The 24,450-nt window shown below is 42.4% G+C and overlaps 2 protein-coding genes across 3 annotated transcripts in view; one reads left to right on the top strand and one right to left on the bottom strand.

Moving 5' to 3' along the window:
- Positions 1–4,762, top strand: part of afap1l1a (actin filament associated protein 1-like 1a) — a 49,228-nt gene extending 44,466 nt beyond the window's left edge. Inside the window, exons 17-19 of one of the 2 annotated variants that reach the window (XM_083786445.1) lie at positions 1,126–1,301; positions 1,639–1,767; positions 2,357–4,762. In XM_083786445.1, the coding sequence (XP_083642571.1) occupies positions 1,126–1,301; positions 1,639–1,767; positions 2,357–2,383 (332 nt within the window). In that variant the 3' untranslated portion in view covers positions 2,384–4,762. The remainder of the gene's footprint in view (positions 1–1,125; positions 1,302–1,638; positions 1,768–2,356) is intronic. The other variant, XM_083786444.1, reaches the window with a different exon arrangement.
- Positions 4,763–6,615: 1,853 nt separating this feature from the next.
- gabrp (gamma-aminobutyric acid type A receptor subunit pi) lies at positions 6,616–24,431 on the bottom strand (the record flags this gene model as incomplete). The annotated part of the gene is made up of 10 exons (XM_083786331.1): positions 24,311–24,431; positions 13,726–13,795; positions 12,787–12,902; positions 11,781–11,848; positions 9,410–9,627; positions 8,869–8,951; positions 8,506–8,643; positions 8,222–8,374; positions 7,379–7,572; positions 6,616–6,960 (listed from the first exon to the last, which is right to left on the bottom strand). Exons 2-10 carry the CDS (start codon positions 13,782–13,784, stop codon positions 6,616–6,618), a joined length of 1,374 nt encoding a protein of 457 aa, XP_083642457.1. The 5' UTR covers positions 13,785–13,795; positions 24,311–24,431.
- Between the last annotated feature and the right edge of the window lie 19 nt (positions 24,432–24,450).

Raw genomic sequence — 24,450 nt, 5'->3', positions numbered from 1 at the left:
GGTCTATCTGGCAGTCCGTCACTGCCACCTAGCGACGTGGCATGCACACTACACTACAGTGTGTTCATCAATGTTGCCTTTCCATGTAAAAGGTGAATAAAATGGCCTAAGAAAGGGAAAAACTATATCATTGAGATCGTTAAATCTACACTCTACACACCACTGGTTCCCAAACAGTGGGTCGGGAGCCGTTTGTGGGTCGTGGACACATTGTTAGGGGTCCCTTTAGTTTTTGTTTCCTACATTTGTTTGTATTACAAAACATTTAAGAAAGCTAAATTAATAACAAAATCCAGAGGTTATTTCAGTAATGTCATGAAGAATGAAAGAAAAATCAAAGAAATTCCATAAATTAGAACTAAAATGTCGAAAATAGCCGATCTACAAGCTCACAACGTGGCTTGAAGCGACACGTTGTGTGCTTGTAGATCTGCTATTGTCACTAGTTTGGGTCCCGGGCGGATATCTACGAAGGCTTATTACTGCCATCTCGGTGAGATTAAAAAAGAATTCGCAAATTTAAAAACTCATAGAATTACGACAGTAATCTCAGAGATTTCTGAGAAAAATCTCAGAAAAGAATGTGGCAAATTTCTAACTTTAAAAACTTGCCACATTAAATCATCTCCGATCCCTCGGTTTAGGCTGTTCCCGAGCCCTGTTTTTAGGATTCGAGCTTTGGCGGGGATTTTCGAGCGGATGTCCGAACCATAGTTTTTAATTCATTTAATACAAAAATAACCAAGCTGCAATTAATAGATCCTATGTACCGGTAGTCTATCTGCAGGAAAGAGCCCTGTAGTTGCATGCTGCGGCTGCACTGTTCACGCACTCATCAGAGAAAGTGCATGTCGGAGAGATTACATCAATTTGTTGTTGTTGGACTCTGGATTATTATATTACAGAACCTTGTCAGGCTTTAGCAGGACCGGGCTGGACATTCTTACATATTCTGGCTGTAAAAGAAAAGAAAAAAGTTGGAGACCATTCATTGAGGTTCGAGTGCCAACGAATTTTTGGGGACAGCATTATCCACCCCTCAATTTCGACACAGTCGAGAAATGGACAGAGAACTGAATTTAGGTTTTTGCTGTGCTCATGTGTCTGTTTTCCCTGTCGGAGCAGAGAAGCAGAAGCCCTCCCTGAGTGAGCGAGTGGCCCAGCTGGAGGTGGCCTGTCGGGACAAGGAGGCCGAGAGGGTCGACCTGGAGCTGAGGCTCACGCAGGTTATCGAGAACCTGAAGAAAAGCCAGGCAGGAGGGTCCCTGGGAGCCCCGACGGAGGGCCAACCCCAGGCCAAGGTAGAGGACACACGCACACACACACACACACACACACACACACACTCACACACACTCACACTCACACTCACACTCACACTCTCTCACACACACACACACCAACACACACAAAGCAACTCATTCACATACCTCTGCTGTCGGGCAGAAACCAACAAACTCCAAAATGTTAATTTCCTGAATTTTTCAGGAAATGAAGAAAACCTTATAGTGTTTAGAACAGAGCAATACTGCCTCATTTTTAACCAACACACAGAGAGAAAACTGAAAAACTGACTTAGGTGGTTTCTTTATACTGATATATTGTTTAAACTGCCCCTGTATTTCTCCTGTCCATCAGCCTCGTAGCAGAAAGAGCCAGCTGAACATCTACAGCGAGTCTCTGCCAGTGAACTGTGCCTCTGAGATGCGCAGGAGACCGCCGTCCATCTACGCCTCCTCCGCGGGAACAGTGATGCAGAAAGCCAAAGTAAGATGAGCTCAGATCAAACTCTAATATTCATCCCTGGAGCAAGGTTATTATAGTTAACCAAACGATAAAAACGATAACTAACTGACTTACCAAACTAACTGAAATTGTAGGACGTTTTTTTGTCTGTCTATCCCTGTCAGTATGAATGGGTTTCTAGGTAATGCTCCATACTAGCCTGGCTAATAAGCCTGCCGGCGGACGACTGTGTGATTTGAGTCTGGCTTATTAGCCAGGCTATCTCCATACTAGTTGGTTAATTAATGGCATCACAGCAGCATGTGTGATCGTCTAATTGACTTTCACAGTGGAAACCTCACTTATCGCCGTGTGCTAACTGCTCATCAGACACTGTGTGTCATGTGTGCGTGCGTGCGTGCGTGCGTGCGTGCGTGCGTACATGTCTAACATAATTAAAAAGCTGAACATAGTCCCATAGATGTGATGTAATCTCCTTTTGTTCCTGTTGAATGCTCAGCTAACCTAAGTGTTCCAAGAAGTTGACAGGCTAAGAAGTGGAGGCATGTTATGATACGGTTATTAAACCGCTGCCCTTGTTCTTTGTTTGTTTTTGTTTTGTTTTCGATAGGAATGGGAGTCAAAGAAAGGGACCTAAGAGAAAGACGGGAGACTGCGAAATGGACACATGAGCTGAGGGAAGGGATGCATGATACAGCAGGTTCTGGCATAAACTGTTGCAACACACATGCAGAAAATAACATGGATAAAAAATAGAAATGTCTCCATTCCTGAGGACACACTTTTCTCCTCATTTTGTGAGGTACAGTCAGTGAGGTGGAGAAAGTGGCGTACTAAATTCACTCCGCCACAAGGGGGAGTAAACCTCCACTGATTTTTTTTATTACCTCTCTGCAGTGCTGACACAAGCCTGGACTCTGAGGATGTTCGTTTACCACTAGTCTGGGCTGTCTTATTTGTCGTTATTTCAGTTGTCACGAGTGACATACTGTAGGTTCAAGGAGGAGGGATATGAATAATGAGAAATGATTGGGTTTAAGTGGAGGAAACGCTTAAGGGAAGTGTGTTGAAAAGCATGTGCGTGCATAGATTGTGTGAAGGTTGTGGAAAGGCACAGAGGATGTTGGCGCCGACGTTGTGGCCAAATTTTGCCTGGAATTGGACTTACTGTACCCTCCAGCAGGGCTAGTGACAAAAGTAAAATGAAGCTTATAAAGAAAACTACTTCTGGTCTACCCATGTGACAATGCGAGGTTAAAGCTGGCAGTGCTCTCCAAAGAGCATCGTCTTAACCAGAAACTTTACTTTAATGGCATTGCTTGCTTGTTGTAAGGAATGCTCAGCCCTTGACATTTGGAGGCGCTAAACATGTCGCACCATGGCATTATTTGTCTTCTTGTGCGCCAATATGCAGTCAAGAGAAGCTTAGTAGGCCTACAGTAGGATTCATTCATTCATTCATTCATGCCAACTTTGCTCAATAACTAGACTGTATGGGAACTGGGAAGTCTATGGACATACTGTATACGACACAATATACACAAAGTACAGGTTTTCTTTTTTTCATTTGAAAAGGTTGACTGTGGTGTCTGAAAGTAGGTGGGTTATCAATAGTAATGAATATTGATTTATAATGGGTATGATAATTATGTATGTAGGCCTGCGTTTGGGCCTATTTTTGCCAATGTAAATCTGACATAGAGTAGGCCTATAGTATGTTCAGATCATATAAATACCAAGTTGTCCATTGTCCATGGACATATTAAAATCATTACATTTGAATGACGCCATGTCTCTAATATATATATATATGTATTGTATTGGTGAAGTCTATATTTTGACTAGTGTGAGGGAGAGGAGAGTTTCTCCATGTGCAAAATGAAGTGCTTCAGTTCATGGCCAGTCAGCGACTGGTGCGCAGACTAGCACCCAGTCACCTAGTCACCTATTATGCACCGTGAGTGTGCAAAAGGGCTAGTAGGATTCTGCCGTGGAGATGGTGGACATGGGTCAGCCACTCTAGCTGTCTATGAGTGGACGAAGGGGGAGTCGAATTCCGGTTGGGAGTCACAGCACCGGTCCGGTACAGATGGCAAAACGACTGTTAAGTTGTCGTGTGCGAAGGGAGATCTAAGCAGAGTTTTGTGTTCAGCAAGTGGATTGAAGACATGAGTTGTGGCCATACTATAGTGTGCTTTCGTACAGTATATTCCCTTACTGTTTGTTTCACTTCCTGCAGGCATGTACAGTATATATACTGAGTCATGACTACTGTTGTATATATTTTTACCCAGTGAATATCAACTCCGGTCCTACTGCTAGTTTCATATTAGGATATTTGCAGTCACATGGATGGAGTGTCATATCCGTTTAGTTCCTGATTGAACTACTACAATCAAAGCCTGCAGTAGGTCCCCCCAGGCCTGGAGTTGATCAACGCTATTTTAGACTGTGTACAAGGTGTGTTCATAATGCTCCACATGAGAAAATGCCTATAGATAATAGCATAACTAACACCATGGTGCTAATCCATAATGAAAAAGCAATTTCTGTCAATGGGATAAACCCTGTTGTTCATCATTTTAACAGTCTTAAACATGCGGTTGACTTTTGCACTTTACTGTTTTTGTACCTGGAGAAGGGGCCAATTAAACCATGTCTTGTTATTCAAACGGCTTGATTCTTTGAGTTGAAGGAGATTCAGAAATGGATTGTAAGTTTTATTTGTGAGAATAAAAACATTTCCTCCTTGTCAAAAAAAAAACGCAACAACAGAAATACATTCTTACTCACTGCTTTATTGATTCAGTTTCACATGACAAAATGTGAAGTCGATATAACCATGAACTCATACAATGTATTTAAAACAAATTAACACAACCAATCACTTTATACAAATATGAAGGCAATTCACTGCAGTGTCTCTGGGGTGAACCAAGTGGGACGCTCCAATGCCAAAGTGACTTAAACCTGCATTGTCTGTTCTGTAATGTGTGAATATTCTGTCATGGAACAGTGTGAAACTGCTAAAAAAATGATGTTACAAATAAATAAACCTGAGCAACCATTAAAAAGTCCATAGACTTGGCTGCCACATGATGTCACAATGAGAGGGCCCTCAACAAATAAGAAAGGAAAAAAGACCATTTATACTGCATCAAAAGTAATCCAGAAACTAAAACTATGCTATTCAAAACTGGTCAAACATTGGCCAAATTGTCAAATAATATAATACATAAGCAGAAATTGTGAAAATAGCTGAACGACTCGCAACGCGAGGTGCTGTGAGCCCCCAGTTAAAATATGATTATGTTGGCGGATCCCCAGCTCAAATATGATTATTTTGGCGGGTCCCCTGCTCAAATATGATTATTTGGGGGGGTCCCACTCCCCAGCCCAGTTCAAATATTATTATTTGGGGGAGTCACAGTCTGAAAAGGTTGAGAAGCAGTGGACTAGACTCAGCAGTCAGCGCCACCTGTGTACAATCACTGAACCTTCAACGGGCTATGAATATAAACTTCATGCAGGCACAGGCACTCACACACCGCATAGAGGGAAACAGAATTTATGGATGTATTTCAATAACGTAAAACGTAGGTTTATTGGAAATGAATCGGTCATAATGGTCCAGATTAATGCTTTACACAGTAAAGCATTGAAAGTAAAGCGGTAAAGTGGAGATAGTGAAATAATTAGATTATTAGATAAAAAAAGATATTAAAAAGGAAATGCACTATAACAATGAAAAGCAGTGTTCAAATATAGTTTAAGCTGCAGTTTTTAGTATTTGCAAGTTTCACATACTCAAAGTACTAAAAAACTTAAATATTCACAGTTGCCAGTCATATATTTGTTAGCATGCATATATTCTGCTGACATGTTTTCATTCATATTTAGTGATGTAATTCACACTTTAATGATACTCATAATAACTTACTCAACATTCATATATAGCCTATTTGTTCTGCCACTCATTCTCTTTCTGCCCTAATAGTCACCTTTTTCCACGTGACTTGGTTCTGTATCCTCAAAGTTTCCATATAATTACAGGTGAGTTAGAGCCGATTCATACTCTTATTTTAGAGCCGAATAAAAGTTGGTTCGGCTCTGTAGAGCCTACAATGTGACGTCATTTGAGGTTCGGGGGGACGGGTACCGTCCTAAAGTCGGTAAGTATGAATCAGCCCTTACATCAGTTTCGCAGCCATTTTGGATCAAGGCAGGGGGTCTGTTTGCAGACTCTTTACAGACTGCTGCAACCCAAGGCACAGTCTACATACAGGCTAACCCGGTGACAAGTGTTCAGATTGAACGCCCAGCTTCTGAGTAACTCATTGCCAAAATATGACGTGTTGATGTGTAGCCTAAAAGTGAATTATTTCGGATCCAGGCGGCGAAGACCTGAGAATGGCCCCGGGCCTCCGATGAGGAAGTAGAACAACCTTTGTAGCTCGCGGTCAAGGTACTGTAACGAGGCATCTCTTTGGATCCAGGGCAGATCCTTTAGACCAGTGTTTCCCAAACTTCTCAGGTTGTGACCCAAAAGAGAGAGAAGACGTTTGCCCGGGACCCAAACTAGTGAAAATAGCAGATCTACAAGCTCACGACGCTTCGCTTTGCTTCGCGTCACGTTTTGAGCTTGTAGATTGGCTACTTTCACTACTTCTAATTTATGGAATTCCTTAGATTTTTCTTTTATTTCTCCCTGCAATTACTGAAAATGTTGTTTTCAATTCATGAAAAATTTACCTTTTTTTGGGGGGGGGGGGGGGATGTTTTTTGTAAATGTTTTGAAAAAATAATTAAAAGCTATGTAGGAATCAAAAAAATAAAGGGACCCGACCCATTGTTTGGGAAGCAGTGTTTTCAGAGGAAGAGGTAGTAAAGCCAGTAGAGGACATTGACGAAGAAGAAGGAGGCGGGGAAAAGGGAGCGGGCGTGTCGGTCGATGTTGTGCGGGTTCTCGATGGTGAAGACGGACGCGACCCGGCGCGACACGTCCTTCACCGATGCCAGGCGGCGCCTAGTGTTCCCCACCGGAGGCCCCACCCTGTCTGTGCAGCCGCCGTCGTCGCTCGTTGGGTGGCTCTTTACCACGGACAGGTCCGCCGGCTCGTCGGTGGCGGCGCCCACCTCCTCCGCGGGTTGGCTGGAGCGCACCATGGGGATGGAGCCGTTTCCTTTGGCGTCGCTGATCTCCCTCAGGAGATGCTGAGAGGAGAAACGGACTGTGATCAATCAACCCGAACAGCTTCTACTGTACCTTCTGATCGCCCTTCTCGTATACCGCGAAAACAGGTCCGACGCCACAGGGGGTCCAAATGGGTCATTGACCCCTTAAACGTACACGTGCTGCCAGGCCTGCCACGGAAGCGAGTTTAAGTGTAATACTACTAATAATTGAACCTCTTAATTCCTGTGGCGAGAATTCACTCTTTTACACACATACAGTAGGCCTGAGCTATTGCTATACATGTAGCAACATAACTATTTAAAAAAAACAGAATGAATCAGAATTTTAAGGTTTTCAGAAACCTTAGGTCAGGCCCTAAAAGGTATTCCCAGGTCGGCCTCAGGCATCAATGGGTTAGGTCCAAGAAACCGAACTATCCCTTAGCGGCCTACTCACACTGTGCAGTTCCTCCACGGTCTGGTGCTGCATTGTGTAGAAGTGAGCATATGCGTACTCCAGCAGTGCCCCAAAGATGAAGGTGAAACAGATCCCCAGGTACACGTCTATGGCCTTGATGAAGCAGTTTGCGTTGGGAAGTGAAGTGCGAGCTCCCATCATGAGCGTGGTCATCGTCAGAACCGTCGTCACTCCTAATGAACAAGAGGGGTGACAGCGGAAACTTCCTGTATCAACCACCCCCATAACCTTCCCATCGGTGTTCATTTTGACTTTATTTAGTTAATAGTGAATATTTGAGTCATCTCAAAAGTTTTAGTTTTAGTTGATTTTGACGACAAAAACATATTTTGGCAGCTAGGCCTTTATGGCTTTGTAATGACAGAGTTTACACTTAATTGGTAGCATGCTGAAAATGGCCAATCTACAAGCGAGTGCACAAGAAACACTGATGTCATCACATTTGGACATGTGGCTATGGCTGATTTCAGTGTTTTTTAACACTGATTCAGAATAAAAACACACGGTTTGACCCGTCACATGCTACTTAAAGCAGAATGAAATTGAGTACATTTTGCCTGCTTATATAGGTTGTTAATGGTACACCAACTCATAGCAGCTGTCAAAGATTCCTTATAGGGAAACTGAATTTCAGTCTTTGTGAGATAGATGTGTATACTATGATACTAGACAGTGTAGACACCTTTACAAACACATTGGTGAAGAAAGGTATTGGTAAGGAATTTATTGGACATGCAGGTTCTAATACTATTCCCTGACTAATAATACTATATCCAATAATTGCATGTGTCATTTGCATCAATAATACGACGTGCTACTGACCGATGCAGGTTCTGGCCGGTACAGATGACTGGCTGATCCAGAAAGACACCCAGGACAGAACCACCAGGAGAGTGGAGGGAACGTACGTCTCCAAGATGAAGAACAAAACATTCCTACGCAGCGCAAAATGCAACACCAGTTTAGGGTACAGCCCTAGGAAAAGACAGACACACGGAGGAGAGGATTCATATCAAGAGAGCAATGTTGTATAGCGTCCATGTCTGGAGATATAATCTTTGCTTTGCTCATATATATTTGATCCTTTTCGTAAATGTGTGTCATACCTGTCTCGTACACGGCCTCTGAAACGGTGGTGTGGTAGCTCTCGATGCTGTACTGAGCCAGACGCAGAGTGTCCAGACCTTTCACAGAGTCATTCCCTCTGGTCCAGTAGAACACCACATCTTGCAAGTTATAGCCCCCTGAGTACACGTGCAAGCGCCCGCGCGCGCGCACACACACACACACACACACACACACACACACACACACCAACCAATATTGTGTTTTGTAAATCAGGCTTACCACACATTAAGATGCATTTAGATACTCCCTGCACAGCCTTGGGGGTGGTTGTGGTGGTGGTGGTGGTGGTGGTGATGACGATGATGATGATGATGACGACTGGCATTCTCCCAGGTACTCACAGCTCTCCAGCTGCAGGGTGCACACCTGTCTGTCCATGGGGTACTTGGTGAGGTCCATGTTACAGGCAATGGTAGCTGTGATGCTGTTGGACAGACAGACAGACAGACAGACAGACAGACAGACAGACAGACCGATCATTAGTGGCAGCAATAGAATGACCCCAAATAAATCAATCAAATACACTCTAAAACCAGGTATTCCTGTGACATCAGGGCTGCACAGTTATAGCTTCTTATACTCCTGATAGTATTTTTGCTTAACATCATTAACCATCACCATTAGGCTATTGATCACGATTACTATTGACAAGACTGGCACCGGCCTGCTCCGGAACGATGCAAGTTGGAAATCCATGCCTCACCCATCAATTATGCAATACCCGTTGTGCCCATTGTCAGGGTACCCATGGTACCCGTCTGTCTGTCTGTCTGCGTGAGTGCCTTTTACTGTATGCCTATATGGAGATATCTGTCTCTGTGAGCCTGATGGATAGTGGATTCACAATCAATTATAAACACAAAGGTGGAGATATTGTTGTACCGCAGGGCATAAAGGACGGTTCCATTGCTGAAAATGCGTATGAGTCTGTTTTCCACCGTCACATCGTGCAAGAAAGAACGCTTGGAGTCGGGGATGAAGGTGTCAGGGATCCAGAGGAGAGATACCAGGCGTCCGTCCACGCTGACACTCTCATTACCTGGAAACACCAGTCTAGAATCACACCACCGCTGGCGCAGGAAGATGGTAGCAGTGTAGTCCTGCAGAGAGTTACAAAGCAGACAAATACAAGAGCATGGAACAAAAGAATAGTAACTAGATAAAGTGCCCCTCGGGGCACAGGTCTCCACCAGGGCAGGTCTGGTTGTGGCCTCCTGGTGGTGCTATAACAGGCCAATGTGACAAGGGTGCCATTTCTTACGCCTTGGATGGCAATTGGATGATTTGAGGCATTTTGTTCCAAAAATGTGTTTTGCTAAAATCCACCTGTTGGTGGCGCTATAACAGGCCAATGTGAAAAGGGAGGGTTATATTCCTCAGCCTAGTAGGAAAGTCTGTGAAAGATTTCACGTAAATTGCACGCTGCGTTCATGATTAGGATGAAATATCGGACAGATCCGGCATGAATACATGACTATAGAGATGGTGTGTAACGATTCTGGAAAATTTGGGGCAGAGGTTCATCGTTGGCATCCAGGGAGTGTGTATGCAAAATTTGGCATCGACCGGGTTAACGGTGCCGGAGATTAGCTGTACACAGACGGACCTGGTGGAGACTGATGATTTCTTTCTTTCTCTTTTTTGCATAGAAGTGTATATTTGTATGTCTTTAAATGTTCTGATGAATTGAAAATGGAGGACCCTTATGTGAACAAGTCTTATAGTGCTTATTCTGGTTTTATCCTCTGTTGCGTGTGGCCATGACATCACTCACTCACACACACTCAGACACTCACTTATTCAATCATTGTCTGTGCCACCCCCACTGTCCTCTCCACTCACACTGTGCCACCCCCACTGTCCTCTCCACTCACACTGACACACCCACTGTCCTCTCCACTCACACTGTGCCACCCCCACTGTCCTCTCCACTCACACTGACACACCCCCACTGTCCTCTCCACTCACACTGAAGACACCCCCACTGTCCTCTCCACTCACACTGAAGACACACCCACTGTCCTCTCCACTCACACTGACACACCCAGACTGGCACACCTGCAGCCTGTTCCCCAATCAGTCAACCTGCCACAGTCCTGCTGCTATAAAAGCCAGCTCAGCTCAGTGTGAAGGTAGACACAGAGGGAGCCAGTAACAACCCAGTCTCACTCCCAAACACGGTTTGGTGAACAGTTTTTTCAGTTAACCTTGATTTAGTGCTTTGGCCAAGAGTTGGCTGGTAGTCAACCTTTTTGTTATAGCTATTAGTTTTAGATTAGAGCTGTCTTTTTTTAAGTTAGGGGGAGCAGCTTCCCCCAGCTTCCCCCTAACCCCCTATCCTATAGGATAGGGGGTCGTTCTTGCTTTTGGTCCGCATCTCCAGGTCCCTCTTGGTTTCCTGATTTCTGTTACTTATTGTACTTGTACTTATTGATCATTGATATTATTTGTTTACACTAATTCAATCTGTAATGATTCATATTGCTTCTTTTGTGTGGAAAAATTGGTTAATAAAAACCGTTAACTTCTGTGATGTCCTTCTTTATGTTGGGGTCTCCAATTTGAGCCACTGATTACTTTAGAATGTTTGTTTGGTGCCCGGGCCGGCCTAGCGGTCTGGGCACCTAGGCTGCTAATCCAGCCTGACAGCGTGTCGCAGGTTCGAATCCCGATCCGGAGGACCTTTGCTGCGCGTCACCCTCCCATCTCTCTCTACCCGTTCAGCTTACTTTGTCACTATCAAAGGCAGAAAAGCCCACAAAAATATCCCAAAAGTATATATATTTGTTTGGAGGCTGTAACACCTTAGCAGATTTTGTATGGACCTGTACTTTCCTGCAACTGTACCCATTCTACAAACTGTTAATACAATTTTCAATCAATCAAAGACGATGAATGGGCAGACAGATAGAAAATGAGTAACTGTAATAGTACGGTATAAAATTTACGTTTTAAAAGTAATGAGGTCAGCCAAGGTTGTTTCCTACAATATTTCTTAAATGATTTAAAACTTTTTTTTTGATAATTTACTGTAGACCTTGAGATACCACGGATAAGGCATATTCATTAATTAATTCCCCATAAGCTACATGGCCTCTTTCTTACACTTACTGTAACTTGCACACACATTCAATGTGCTTCGATTTTTGTACTTTATTTTTTTTGTAAAGCACTTTGTGCTGCACTAGTGCACTCGTGTTATGAAAGGTGCTATATAAATTATTTATTCTTCATAAAATGGAAGTATGCATACCATGTTTATTTCTGAGATGGCGTCGATGCTGGCAATATCGAGGCTCATCCCAATCTCCACAGGACCTTCTGTGTGTGACAGACAGACAGACGGGGAGAGCAATTTAGGCATTTATCAGCAAACAAAGTGCAGAAAGGAAATGTTATCGAGGCTAGTCAACAAATGACAGATGAAATGGAGAGAGAGTACAAAGTAACTATTAAGATACCAGGTAAGATACCAGCGCAAAAGAGGCGACCAGGTTTGCGGCCTTCCTTTTGGCCCAAAGACTGAATTTGAGTATTTCTGTAAAAGACTTATTTTGACAATATAGTGACGTGTTTTAATAAGTGGACTTCTACTCTATATCCCCTTTTCAGAAATAGAGTGTGCCAGTGCCAGTTTATGAGGGGGAGCTACGGGATCAGCACCTGCAAGACTGGACCGGATTTACCACTGGGCTAGGGTGGGTGCAGTCTTATTTAAAAAGAAATATATATGATGAAATTGTAAAGTATTGCAGACCAATTCAATGAGATTTGTGTTTAGTTTTAGTTTATTTAGTTTTATTGGTGGTTTTGCCACCCCCTCCCCCCCCCCCCCCCCCCAAAATAAAGAAAATAAAAATGGACAAAACTAATGTGAAATAACCATGTGAAAAATTACTCAGGGGCCTCAACTCCTATCTGGCACTGCTGCCGGAATCAAGTAAAGGGTATGGGGGCGGTGCTTTTTTGTGTCAATGTTAGGCCTGCTATGTCAATGTTAGGCTAACCAGGAACCTTACAGTTGCCAGACCCCCACTCTATACCTCCTAGTCAGCCTCGGCATGCTATCGAAATCAGTGGTTCCCAAACTTTTCAGCCCGTGACCCAAAACAGAAATGTGATATTCACCCACGGGACCCAAACTAGTGAAAATAGCAGATCCGACCCACTGTTTGGGAACCACTGATCTAAATAACATTCAAAGCATGCAATCTGCTGCACACACATTACTTTATTCCAATCTTCCCACTCCTCCTTACCATTGAAGTTTGGTCTGAGGTAGCGATTGTACCCTTTCATTAGCTTCTGGATGGTGGGCTGCAACTGTGAATCATTCCAGTCTCCCCAGGGGTGGGCGCTGGGGAACATGAACACACTGTGTGAGAGGGAGAGAGAGAGAGAGAAGGCTTGTGGTGGACAGTTTCGGACACACAGTGAGTGGGCAATATTACCAGTAACGCATAAAGAGACATGCAGCCCTGCATGAGCATAATAGTTCTGTAACTATCAGCGTGTTCAGATAAAACATGTGAGAACCACTAGTACTAGTTGGACTCCTAAGGCCTCACTCACACCTTCGCAACAGACTGATGTATGCTTGTTGTATACAAAGGGTGTGATACATCTTGCCCCAATGCATTTCCAATGGTAGTCACATGGTTTGACACAACATTTGTGGTGTATGAGGGGGAGGGGGGGCAGTAGAAACACAGCCGAAAGCCATACAACAGCTTGTAGTCCAAAATGTATCAAACCATGTGACTTCCATTGGAAATGCATTGGGGCGGCCATGACACTTACATCTTGCTTACATCTAGCATGCATCAATGTTGTATGCTAGATCGAAAGGTGTGAGTGAGGCCTAATATGCCATAGTGTCATAGTAAGTAAGTGTCATACGTAATCTGAATAATGGTTTTATTCAGAATTTCCATTCAGTAATTGGGTCTTATGATCAAAATAAGAACATAATGATGTGTAAACATTTCAATTAAACATTAACTAATAACTGTCCATGTACGGACACGTTGATGACTCCTGAATATAAAGAGTTGTCGGACATGATAAATTAATTGTAGGCTTGTGTCTGGGAGAGATAAAGCAGAACATCAAATGCATGCCTGATCAATATTAATAATATCAATGTTTGTGTGGAATTTTAAACCCGGTACTCCCTTGACCTCTGCATGCCCTCTCACCTTTGCAGCCCACATGACAGACACATGACCAGCAGGGTCAGCGGTTGAAGGTTGGTCATTATGGGGTCAACTGAGGGGGGGAAAGACATAATTATTGTCAACAATACTCATATTATCCTGCCATGAATCTGGTTTCATTCATCTGCATGCCACTGTTGACTTTCACCACACGGTGGCAGCACATGACCAAGGCAATTGTTCATATCGTTCACAACCTCTTTCATATGAAGGCCCATTCTTTTTTCAGCATTTGAGCCACACCATTTGATGAGATTTAAGACTTGCTGACCTAAAACTAAACAATTTTGTTATCGTTGTTTAGGATTTTGTACACAATTTCATTCACTAATTATGTAGACTTCCTGTAAATGCAAATATGTTTAACAATGATTTTACTCTTGAGAGCGTAAAATCTTTTTACACTTCTCAAAGGTTAAAGAACCAATAAGGGTCCATTTGGTTACAAACTCTCCATCATTTAGCATGGGGACCACCTGGAACCCCTCAAGGTCTACTGGTGGTCCCCAGACCACTGGTTGAAAACCACTGCTCTACACACAGAGTACAAGATAACAGTGGTGTAAAGTAACTAAGTGCATTTACTTAAGCACAATTTTTTGAGTATTTCAAAATATCAGTACTTTTACTTCTACTCCACTACATTTCAGATGCAAATATTATACTTTTGCTCCACTGTACACACGTGATGAGCTTGTTTAAAATATATTTGTATACATTTGTGAACTTGACTTGGGATATTCTGCACATTGAGTACTTTCTACTTTTGATACTTTAAGTACATTTTGATGCTGATACTATTGTACTTTTGCTCAAGTGCATTTTGAGTCCAGACTTTTACTTGTAACGGAGTAGTTCTACATTGCAGTATTGATACTTTTACTTAAGTGAAACAATTGAGTACTTTTCCCACCACTGGTTACCAGCTTGTATAGTTCTGCTACTTTTGCAAAAATAATTAAATCCTGAAAAGTAATCGTTTTGGCCACAAATGAGGTTTCCTTTCCATGCAACAGAGACGGACGCTTTGTTGAGTAGGGACCCCCAGGCACCGTTAGGCTGCTTGGCGGTTATGAGCCCACAACAGGGTCCATAGATCATACATGGGCAACTGGTGGCCCGGGGGCCACATGTGGCCCCCCACCTTTACTTAATGTGGCCCTCAGGTTAATATCAGAATACTGATATATTGTTGTTTCAGCTGTTACAATTCCAAACATGCAAACATGACCCACTTGAATTACTACTCTAAATTAGTAGCTTAATGAGTAGGCCTAGTATTCAAATGTTATTGTCTTTTTTTTGTAATGTCCATTGTATTTGTATTTAGTCAAGTTAGCACAAATATACATTTGAAAGGCATTTGAAATGAAATAAAAAGGCCTTGTCTGTTTGGAGGCAATCTGGGAACCCATTGGCAAAACAAAGGAAAAACAGCACCTTCTTTTCTTATGAATTAAGTTAAAAAGAAAAGAAAATAGCAACGCATTGCAATGCATCGTGTTGTGAGCTTGCAGATTTTCACTATTCGTCCGTGTACAGACATATTGAAGTGTGTGTGTGTGTGTGTGTGTGTGTGTGTGTGTGTGTGTGTGTGTGTGTGTGTGTGTGTGTGTGTGTGTGTGTGTGTGTGTGTTATCCACGGCTATTTTTAGTTCTTTCATTTTCAACCATCCACAGTAGATGCTGACAAAGACAAATGGTGAGATGACTCGTAGCGCTACACGCTCTAAAAATCTGGGGACATGTTTGTTACATAATGTAATCCAACATTTTTAAGAACAATACTTGGGTCACCTTAGATGAGGCCACGAAGACTTGTGTGTTGTTGTTTATTTTATTTTATTTAGAGTAATTATTTTTAGCCCGTTTTTCTTCCCAATTTAGTCATCGCTCCCTGCTGACAGGTGCTGCCCCCGGGGCACTCGATGTGTACACCTGATGTGTACAACTGTACACTGTGTAATTTGGGTTAGAGGTATCTAACGAGCACAAACTAGTTTCTGAACGTGCCAAGTATCGTAAGACTGTCCACCGTTGTGTCCTGTCTGGCAACCAAATCTCGCCATACCCCAGAGACAGAAACTATACCTGCCGCGGTTTAGATGCCTCGATAAAAGGATGTACTGTGTGTGCACATCAAAGTTATTAGAAAACAACCTGTGATCTGTCTTCTTTTATATTCCTGAACTGATTATGAATCTAAATCATTCATAAATTGTGTTTGTTCATGAGCTGGTCCAGCCGGCTCCATCCACTGCCATGTATTTCATCCAAATTCCGGCCCCTGGCCCCCTGCAGTTGTATTTCTGGTGGTGGACATGCAGTAACAAAGTTAATTTACTTAGAGTGCTGTACTTAAGTACATTATTTGAGTATCTGTACTTTATACTTGAGTATTTTTGAGTGGTGCAGCCACTCTCCATTGCCCAGCAATGTGTGTCCCTGGCTGGCTGCCTGGGTCCCTGGGTCTGAGTCTTTCCGAGCACGGAAATAACGTATTTTCACAAGTGTCACTGTTGCGCAACTTGTACAAACATTGTACTTTTGACTCCATGCACTATACATTTCATGCGGTGTGATGCGTTGTGAACTTGAAGATCTGTACGGTTCATACGGTTAATGATGAATTAATGATGAACACGTCATGAATTTATCATGAACTTATCATCATTAATTCCTGCTCCATCATTAGTTAAATGCGTAACTCCACAGTTCTACTTATATATATACATTTCAACCGAGCCTCTCGCTATACTCCTATAGAAGTGAAACTGTGGAATTACGTACTTACTAATGATATATCATTATGAATACCTCCGGGATTTGGTTGGATGAAAAACACAATTTTAATACACACATCGACATTTTAACAAAGAAATCGGCTCTTTTTTATTGTTTTAGTTTAATCTCAGCTGCACCGCTGAAAAAGAGGCTCCCAGCCCTCAGTGTGTTAATTCTCAGATTTTTTTTCTTATTTTAAATACATGTTAAATATCTATATTCTGATTGTTACCATTGCTATAGACTAGTGTTTAATTGCATGGGCCTCTTTAGTAATAAAAAATAAAAATGCATTTTCAGGTCGGGATAACAGTTTTATACAATCAGGATTAGACAGCTCACACAGGATACAGGGTAAACAAGTGAAATTGGAAGTCATGAAGCAAAGAAATTAGAAGACTGAAGTGCTAATCAAGCTTATATAAATGGGTTCCTGACTGGCTGAAATTGGCAATCCACTTGCCGTGTCATTGGCCGTTTTTAGCTCAACATATGCAAGGTAGCATCCGGCAGTTTCTACTTGCTGGGGACCCATACTAAACATTTCTAACATAAAACCTTGGTGTACTCAACATGTCCGGGTCCACAATGGGGCTTTATGCTACTAGAGATACTAGGCTAAATCAGACTGTTCAGACAACTAGGGCTACTAGACTAAATCAGACTGTTCAGACAAATAGAACAGATTTTTGCAACAGATTACTCCTACAGATTGTGTCCAAGCATCATGCAAATCGGTACACTATCTCTATAGTCATTAATTAAACCAAATGGGTATTTCAGATATGTCATAGTCCATCCTGATTGGCTAAGATTGGCTTCCAAAGTTTGCAGGAGTTTCGAACAAAATGCCACCCTGCATTTTTCAGACTTCGTGTTATAACACGTCGACCATGTCGATCGGCGTGAAACTTTGCACGGAATGCACGCACACTTCTAGAGACCAAGGAAAAACCTCTGCCCTGCATTTTTCACATCAGCCTTTTATAGTAGGAGGCCGGTTTTTGCAAAACACATTTCTTGATATTACTCATACAGATTTTGTCCACACATCACACATTATCTCTATAGTCATGTGGTCGAGACAGATCTCATATTCTCAGAATCTCCGAATTTATATTTCTCATATTCCATCCTGATTGACTTAGTTTACACATTTGCATGCTCAATTGTAAAGTGTGACCAAGTAATAATATGATTGAGTATCTTATACTTGGACTCAAGAATTGAGTGAACTTTGTCCACCTCTGGCGGGGGCATCATCCTCTGCACAGAGGAGGATGCCCCCGCCAGAGGAGGAGAAAGTATAGTCTGCAGTCTCTCTGCACCCTCAGATTTAGGCCATTGATGCATGTGCTCATTGTCCACAGCTGGATGACTAACCCTGTCCCATAATAATCCTAACTCTTGTCAGGCAACATCAACTGTCTACATTTGATTGCATGCCTTGCAGCCAAGTACAGTGGCTGTTGGTAGTGGTGGAAAAAGTAGCCTACTCACATTTATTTTACTTAAGTAAAAGCAATAGAAATGCTCTGTTACTTACGAATAAAAGTCCGGAATTCAAAATGTACTTAAGTAAAAAATACAAAAGTATTGACGTCAAAATGTAATTTCAATTGTATAATGATGTTCCGATTCCTTTTCCCCTGTCACTTAGCCCACTTGTTTATCCTGTATGAGTTGGCGTACTTCCTAGCCTACTTCCTTCCCGCGCTGTGAACTTCTGTAATGTTTACTACTTATCATGCAATGGTTAATGATGAATTAATGATGAACTCATCATGAATTTATCATGAACTTATCAATTCCTGGTCCTCACTATTGTATAAACCATTATGACTTAACCAAATATACCACTAGTTAATTACGTAACTCCACAGTTCCACTTATATCCACTATATGTCTCAACGACCACCACCAGAGACCGAGCCTCTCACTACTCCTACCCGCCTATGAGTAGGCTACTCCTCCTGGACATAGACGTGAAACTGTGGAATTACGTACTTGCTAATGATTGCGAATGAAGCTTGGCTCTTTTTTATCGCAATAGATTCTGCTTTCCATGGCCTCTAGAAAGAGGCTAATACTAATACTATAATGTAGATGGGCTATTTTCAAATGGTATATGAGTTAGCCTACTTCCTGATGGGATGACATTTGTATCCCAACCAGGAGCAATGGGGAAACCCCTATTACTGAACAAACAAGCAATGATTACTATGGGAGTATTCAGCAATTTAATACTTATAACAAAACAATGGAACTTACTTCCTTTAAGTGATTAAAACTAGAAAAGGACAACACTTAGGCTATACCAAGACTAGTCAATAGCTAGTCTAATATAATCATAACACTTTTAACTGTATTTATCAATATACCCTCGGTCCCAGCCTTACTCATCTGCGAAGAGAAAAGCCTGGTCACGACCTAAGGCAGAGCCGGAAGTGTTGGGCCGGAACATCCGTCAGATGTATTTTCCGACCAATCACAACACTTGTTTCATACACGGATAATGTAAACAGATTGGTAAAGCATCGTCATTTCCTTGAGCGCTACTTCCGCAAAATTCCAGCAATGCACTCTACAGCGTAGGCCAATGCACTCTACAGCGTAGGCCAATGCACTCTACAGCGTAGGCCAATGCACTCTACAGCGTAGGCCAATGCACTCTACAGCGTAGGTCTGGCCCAGCGTGATTTATCAACTGCTTCCCCCGAGCGGTCATAATAACCATCTGAGCAATCAAGTCGGTGAAGCTGAAACTGAACAGCAGGTCAAAAACATTACAGAGGTCGAGAATAATTTAAATAACCTGTCAAAGACCTGTTATCTCACTGCGGTTGCTAGTTTATGGGCTAAACCAGTGGATCTACCCACAGCAGCATTCAGTGTGCAAATAGAGATTGGGACAAAGGAATGTTTGTGCCTGTTTTTTGTGGCACAGGGGGCTCGCAAGCGAAGGCCGGATGGGAGAAGGATGTACTCTCCGTGTAGTGGGTGAGCAGCATCAGATCGGATACACAGGGCTTTGTTAAGTACCTGTTTCTTAAAGATCTGGTCTAGGCCGTTAATTTGTGAGCCAATGATTTTAGAGGCGACTTTTACAATTTTCCCTAAGGAACTTTTGTCTCTGATGCAGAGATTACCATACCAACAGATAATGGAGAAAGAAATGACGGACTCGATGTAGGCACTGTAAAACAGTTTCATCAGAGTCTTGTCGACATTGAACTTAGCCAATTTCCTTAGGCAGTACAGGCGTTGTTGACCTTTTTTATGCATCACATCAGTATTTAGGTCGAATTTCAGTTTGTCATCAATAATTGTGCCTAGATATTTGTAGCTGGGTACAATATCTACAGTCTGTCCGTTGACAACACTCTTCTGGGGGGATTGTGGGGAACGTCTAAAATCTATGCATAGCTCTTTTGTTTTTGAACCATTAAGCTGCAAGAAGGCGTTGTCACACCAGGATAGAAAGTCGTCTACCACTTGCCCGTGACAGTTCTCATCATTGTCAAGCAGGCTGACGATGACCGAGTCGTCAGCGTATTTAATGATGAATCTATTTTGGAAATGGCTAACACAATCGTTGGTATAAAGAATGTAAAGAAAGGCAGATAAAACACAACCCTGGGCGAGCCAGTAGAAGATGTCAGGAAGCTAGACAGTATCTCATTAACCCTTACACGTTGAGATCTGTTAGTTAAGAAGTCAAGAATCCAGCCCACCAGACAGGGATCTACAGTGTAGATCCCTGTCTGGTTAACTCCTTTGGTGTAGATTCTACACCAAAGGAGTTAACCAGTTTATCAACCAAGACATGGGGCTGTATGGTATTAAATGCTGAGGAAAAATCAATAAAGAGCAGCCTAGCATGGGTTTTACTACCTTCAAGGTGTTTGTGCAGGAGATTAAGTAAGGTGGCAAGTGCATCTTGAACACCCCTTCCAGCCCTATACGCAGACTGGAGGGGGTCCAGTAAGCGCTCAGTTTTTGCCACAAGCTCAGACTTGATTAGTTTTTCAAATTGTTTCATGATCAAGGAAGTTAGAGCAACAGGCCTGAAATTATTGAGCGTTTGGGGCTTATTGCTCTTGGCCACCGGAACTATAGTGGACTGTTTCCAGAGGGATGGCACCTTCTGCTGGAAAAGAGATAGATTAAATATATAATAAAAGATAGGGCCTAGTTGTTCAGCGCAGGTCTTTATCAGGTGACCCCCGATATTGTCTGGGCCGGGTCTTTTCCCAGGCTTACAGCCTTTAAAGGACTTGATGACACTCTGTTCATCAAAAAAGGGTTTTAAAGGGGGGGCTGACTGCAGACTGTTCCTTAACACGCAATGGTTATTGCTGAAGTCATGGACATCGAATCTAGTATAGAAATAATTTAGGCTCTGAGCCAATTGATGATCGGAGGTAAAGTTGGGCAGCTCAACCTTTTTCCTTTCTCCCTCTTTCACCCCTGTAATTGTTTTCATCCCTGCCCAGGCAGAGCCCAGGTTGTTTGATTTGAGTTGAACTTAAATTTAGTTTTTGTACTTCATTTTACCAGCCCTTTTGGATGGATGAACCCTAATGGGTCCATGTTACATTTTTTTGCATTAATATTAATTCACAAGAACTACACAATTAGATAATGTGCAAGAATAGTTATTTTGACCGTTTGCCTGTTATCGCTCCTAATGGTACCAACTAGGCATGTATATCGTATATCGATATATATATCGATATTAATCCCGTAGAGGGGAGCTGTGTGTGTCTGTGACTGTGCCCAGGTGATGATGGTCAAATGATGGTCAAATGACTAAATAGTTAATGGGTCTTGATAATGAAAATAGGTTGAAAACCACTGGGCTATACTGCTGTTTGTTATATCGAGTGAATTCCTCAATAAACCGGTTGTATTATAAAGAGAGAAAAAAGAAAAAACCCCATTAAACAAACTGCCCATTTTCGATGCTTGCACATTATTTCAAAATACTGCGCCCATCTCTGGCTATATCCGGGTTCCCTGGTGATTTATGGGACTCATTAAACAGCATTCGACACCTTCCCGACACATACCATCCTTCTCCTGAATAAATACCTATTTATCTCTTGCCAGCCCTCTCTCTCTCTCTACACTACACGCCCTGTAGTCTGCAGCAGCCGTCAGTCCTCTCAATCCTGCATTGTAATTTGTATACATATATCTGTTGCTTCTGTTGCTGCCGGCTACCCCAAATTAATTAGACCATAGACTGAGTAATACTGACATACCGAAGAACCCCACGTTTTTCCCCTGCATTCTATTTTATACATCCTGAGGGAGTTAATTAAATATGAGATATATATTACTTGCCATTGTTAATCTAGTAAATATTTAAAACAACCCCCAGCATGAATATTGATTATAGCGTGGGAGGATATGCTAGTACAATGTGTCCCGCAGACAATATTCTGTAGTTTTCTATTGCAGTCATTATTCTCTACTTGCCTGGAGCTTCAAGTTCATCCACTTATCCTATATTAGAACATTGTCTTAATTCCTTTTTTCTTCTTTATTGTCCCCAAATAGGGGACACCTGCAGGGTGAAAGTGGTTAAAGGCCCACTTCACCACTTTTCAACCTAATAGGTCCTCACTAATTATCATGTAATTATGAATATAATAATCATCTACTCGTACTCGTTGTCTCATAGGAGGGCTGTGGGCAGTTCAGAAACCGTCTTCCAGTGACATCATCGATGGGGAATACAAGCTAATAGAAACGGCAGGCTTTCTAGTCCTGAAAAGTTGCAATGCGAAAATGGAAGCCATCGTTCTCACGATAATGAAAATCTAAACATTTTTGTAAAAAAATCTTGTTTAAAAAAAAATCTGCCTAATGATGATGTCACTGGAAGACGGTTTCTAAACTGCCCACAGCCCTCCTATGAGACACAGACTGAGTAGAAAAAAATGGTGCCATTTTATCATGATTATTAGTGAGGACCTATTATATGAATATAGGTTGAAAAGTGGTGAAGTGGTCCTTTAAGTCTCCACCTGCATGTAATTCCTCCACCGCCTCTCGTGCTCGTCTTTTCCCCTCTCACGTTCCTCCTCCTCTCACTAATCTGTCGAATGGGACTACAGACACTTCTTTAGCGTTATCTCTCATGCACGCACATGCACACACACGCACACACGCACATATCGTATACACACGTCTTATGATGCATCCCATCCCACAGTTTGTCCATCAACTCAAACAGAATATTCTATATCCATATTTTATTGTTCTCAAACCCCTGCCTCTCTTTCTCTCTTGTCTCTTGTGTTCATAGTATACTGTCTCTCCACTGCTTCTTAATCCCTTTAGCTGTTTCTCTCCAGTGGTTTCTCTCTTTCTCGCCAATGCTCTCTTATTCTCTCTCACCGTTTCTCACCAATGCTTTCTCACCCTCTCTCACTTTATCTCGGATGAATCCCCCCCCCCCCCCCCCCCTTTTCCCCCTCACTGTATATGTTTCTTTTCCCTTTTTGCTACCTTTATGATGAATTCCTGTTCTGTTCTTTGACTATATAGAAGTGTCTATTTGTACGTCTCTAAATGTTTTGATGAATTGAACATGGTGGACCCTCTTGTAAACAAGTGTAATGCTTAATTGGGTCGTCCACTCACATCAATCTCACATCAATCAATGCTTTCCATCTCACTCTTTCTCTGTGATGCTTTCTCGTAATGTCTCACTCTTTCTTTGTGATGCTTTCTCGTAATGTCTCACTTTTCTCTGTGATGCTTTCTTATGTCCCACTCTTTTTATTTTTTATTTATGTAACCTTTATTTAACCAGTAAAAAACCCAGTGAGACTGTGGGCTGTATTTTGCCTTTGAAGGAACACGTTATTCCAACCAGTTCCTTTCCCCTCAATCCTTAATTAATCCCCCCCTTCTCTCTCTCTCTCTCTCTCTGGCCCCTGGCCAGCCGGGGCGGCTGGCCAGGGGGAGGCAGTTTAGAGACCAGGATTACTGCATGTTTTTTGTGAGGGTACAAACCCTAGGGGACACGGGGAAAACATGCAAACTACACACAGAAAGGCCCTTTCGCCAACCCCGCCTCGGGTATATGCATGGGCACTGATGACACGGAGGAGAGATCACGCCCCCAGTACCCACAGCTTCCCCAACGGGAATCGAACCCAGGACCTTCTAGGCATTCTCTCTCACACTTTTTCATCATTGCTTTTTCATTCTCTCACTCTTTTTCATACCAAATGCTTTCTCATTCTCTCTCTCAATCTTTATCTCTTTCTTACTACAGTATGTCACACTCGTAAGTCGCTCTTGATAAGCGTGTCTAAATTGTAGATTGTACAAAGTTTAGTTTGTCCCGTAAGTTTTCTATATCCATCTTTTCACCAATGCTTTCTCATCTCGCTCACTCTTTATCCCCAATGCTTTCTTAAATTCTTGCACTCTTTCACCTTCTTGCTCTTTCATACATGGGTTATTCCATCTCTCTTTCACACACGCACGCACGCACAAGCTCACACAGCCCATATTAGACTTATTAGTTTGTCCTCCAACTGCAACAGAACAAAGAATTTCTATACCTCCAAACCCCTCATTCCACTCATTCCGTTTGTTCTCATCTTATTTGCACTCTCTCATATTCTCACTTTCTCTCCAATACCTTCTCTCACTCTTTCTCCCCAATGGCTTTCTCTCACTCTTTCTCACCATTGCTTTCTCACTCTCTCTCACTCTTTACCTCCAATGCTTTCTTCTTGTCTCTCTCTCTTTCTCTTACCTGTTCTTGATCTTTCACTCTTGGGTCATTCCTGTTTTCTCTTCCTGCCTCTTCTCCCCTCCTCTGCTCTCTGCTGACACAGGTTGCTCTTTTACTCAATGTATTTATATGGTTTCTTTTGAATAGATTCCCCAACTACC

This window comes from Protomyctophum parallelum (genome assembly GCF_964188405.1).
Source record: "Protomyctophum parallelum genome assembly, chromosome: 16".
Classification (NCBI taxonomy): Eukaryota; Metazoa; Chordata; class Actinopteri; order Myctophiformes; family Myctophidae; genus Protomyctophum; species Protomyctophum parallelum.
This window is presented reverse-complemented; position numbering and strand designations above follow the sequence as displayed.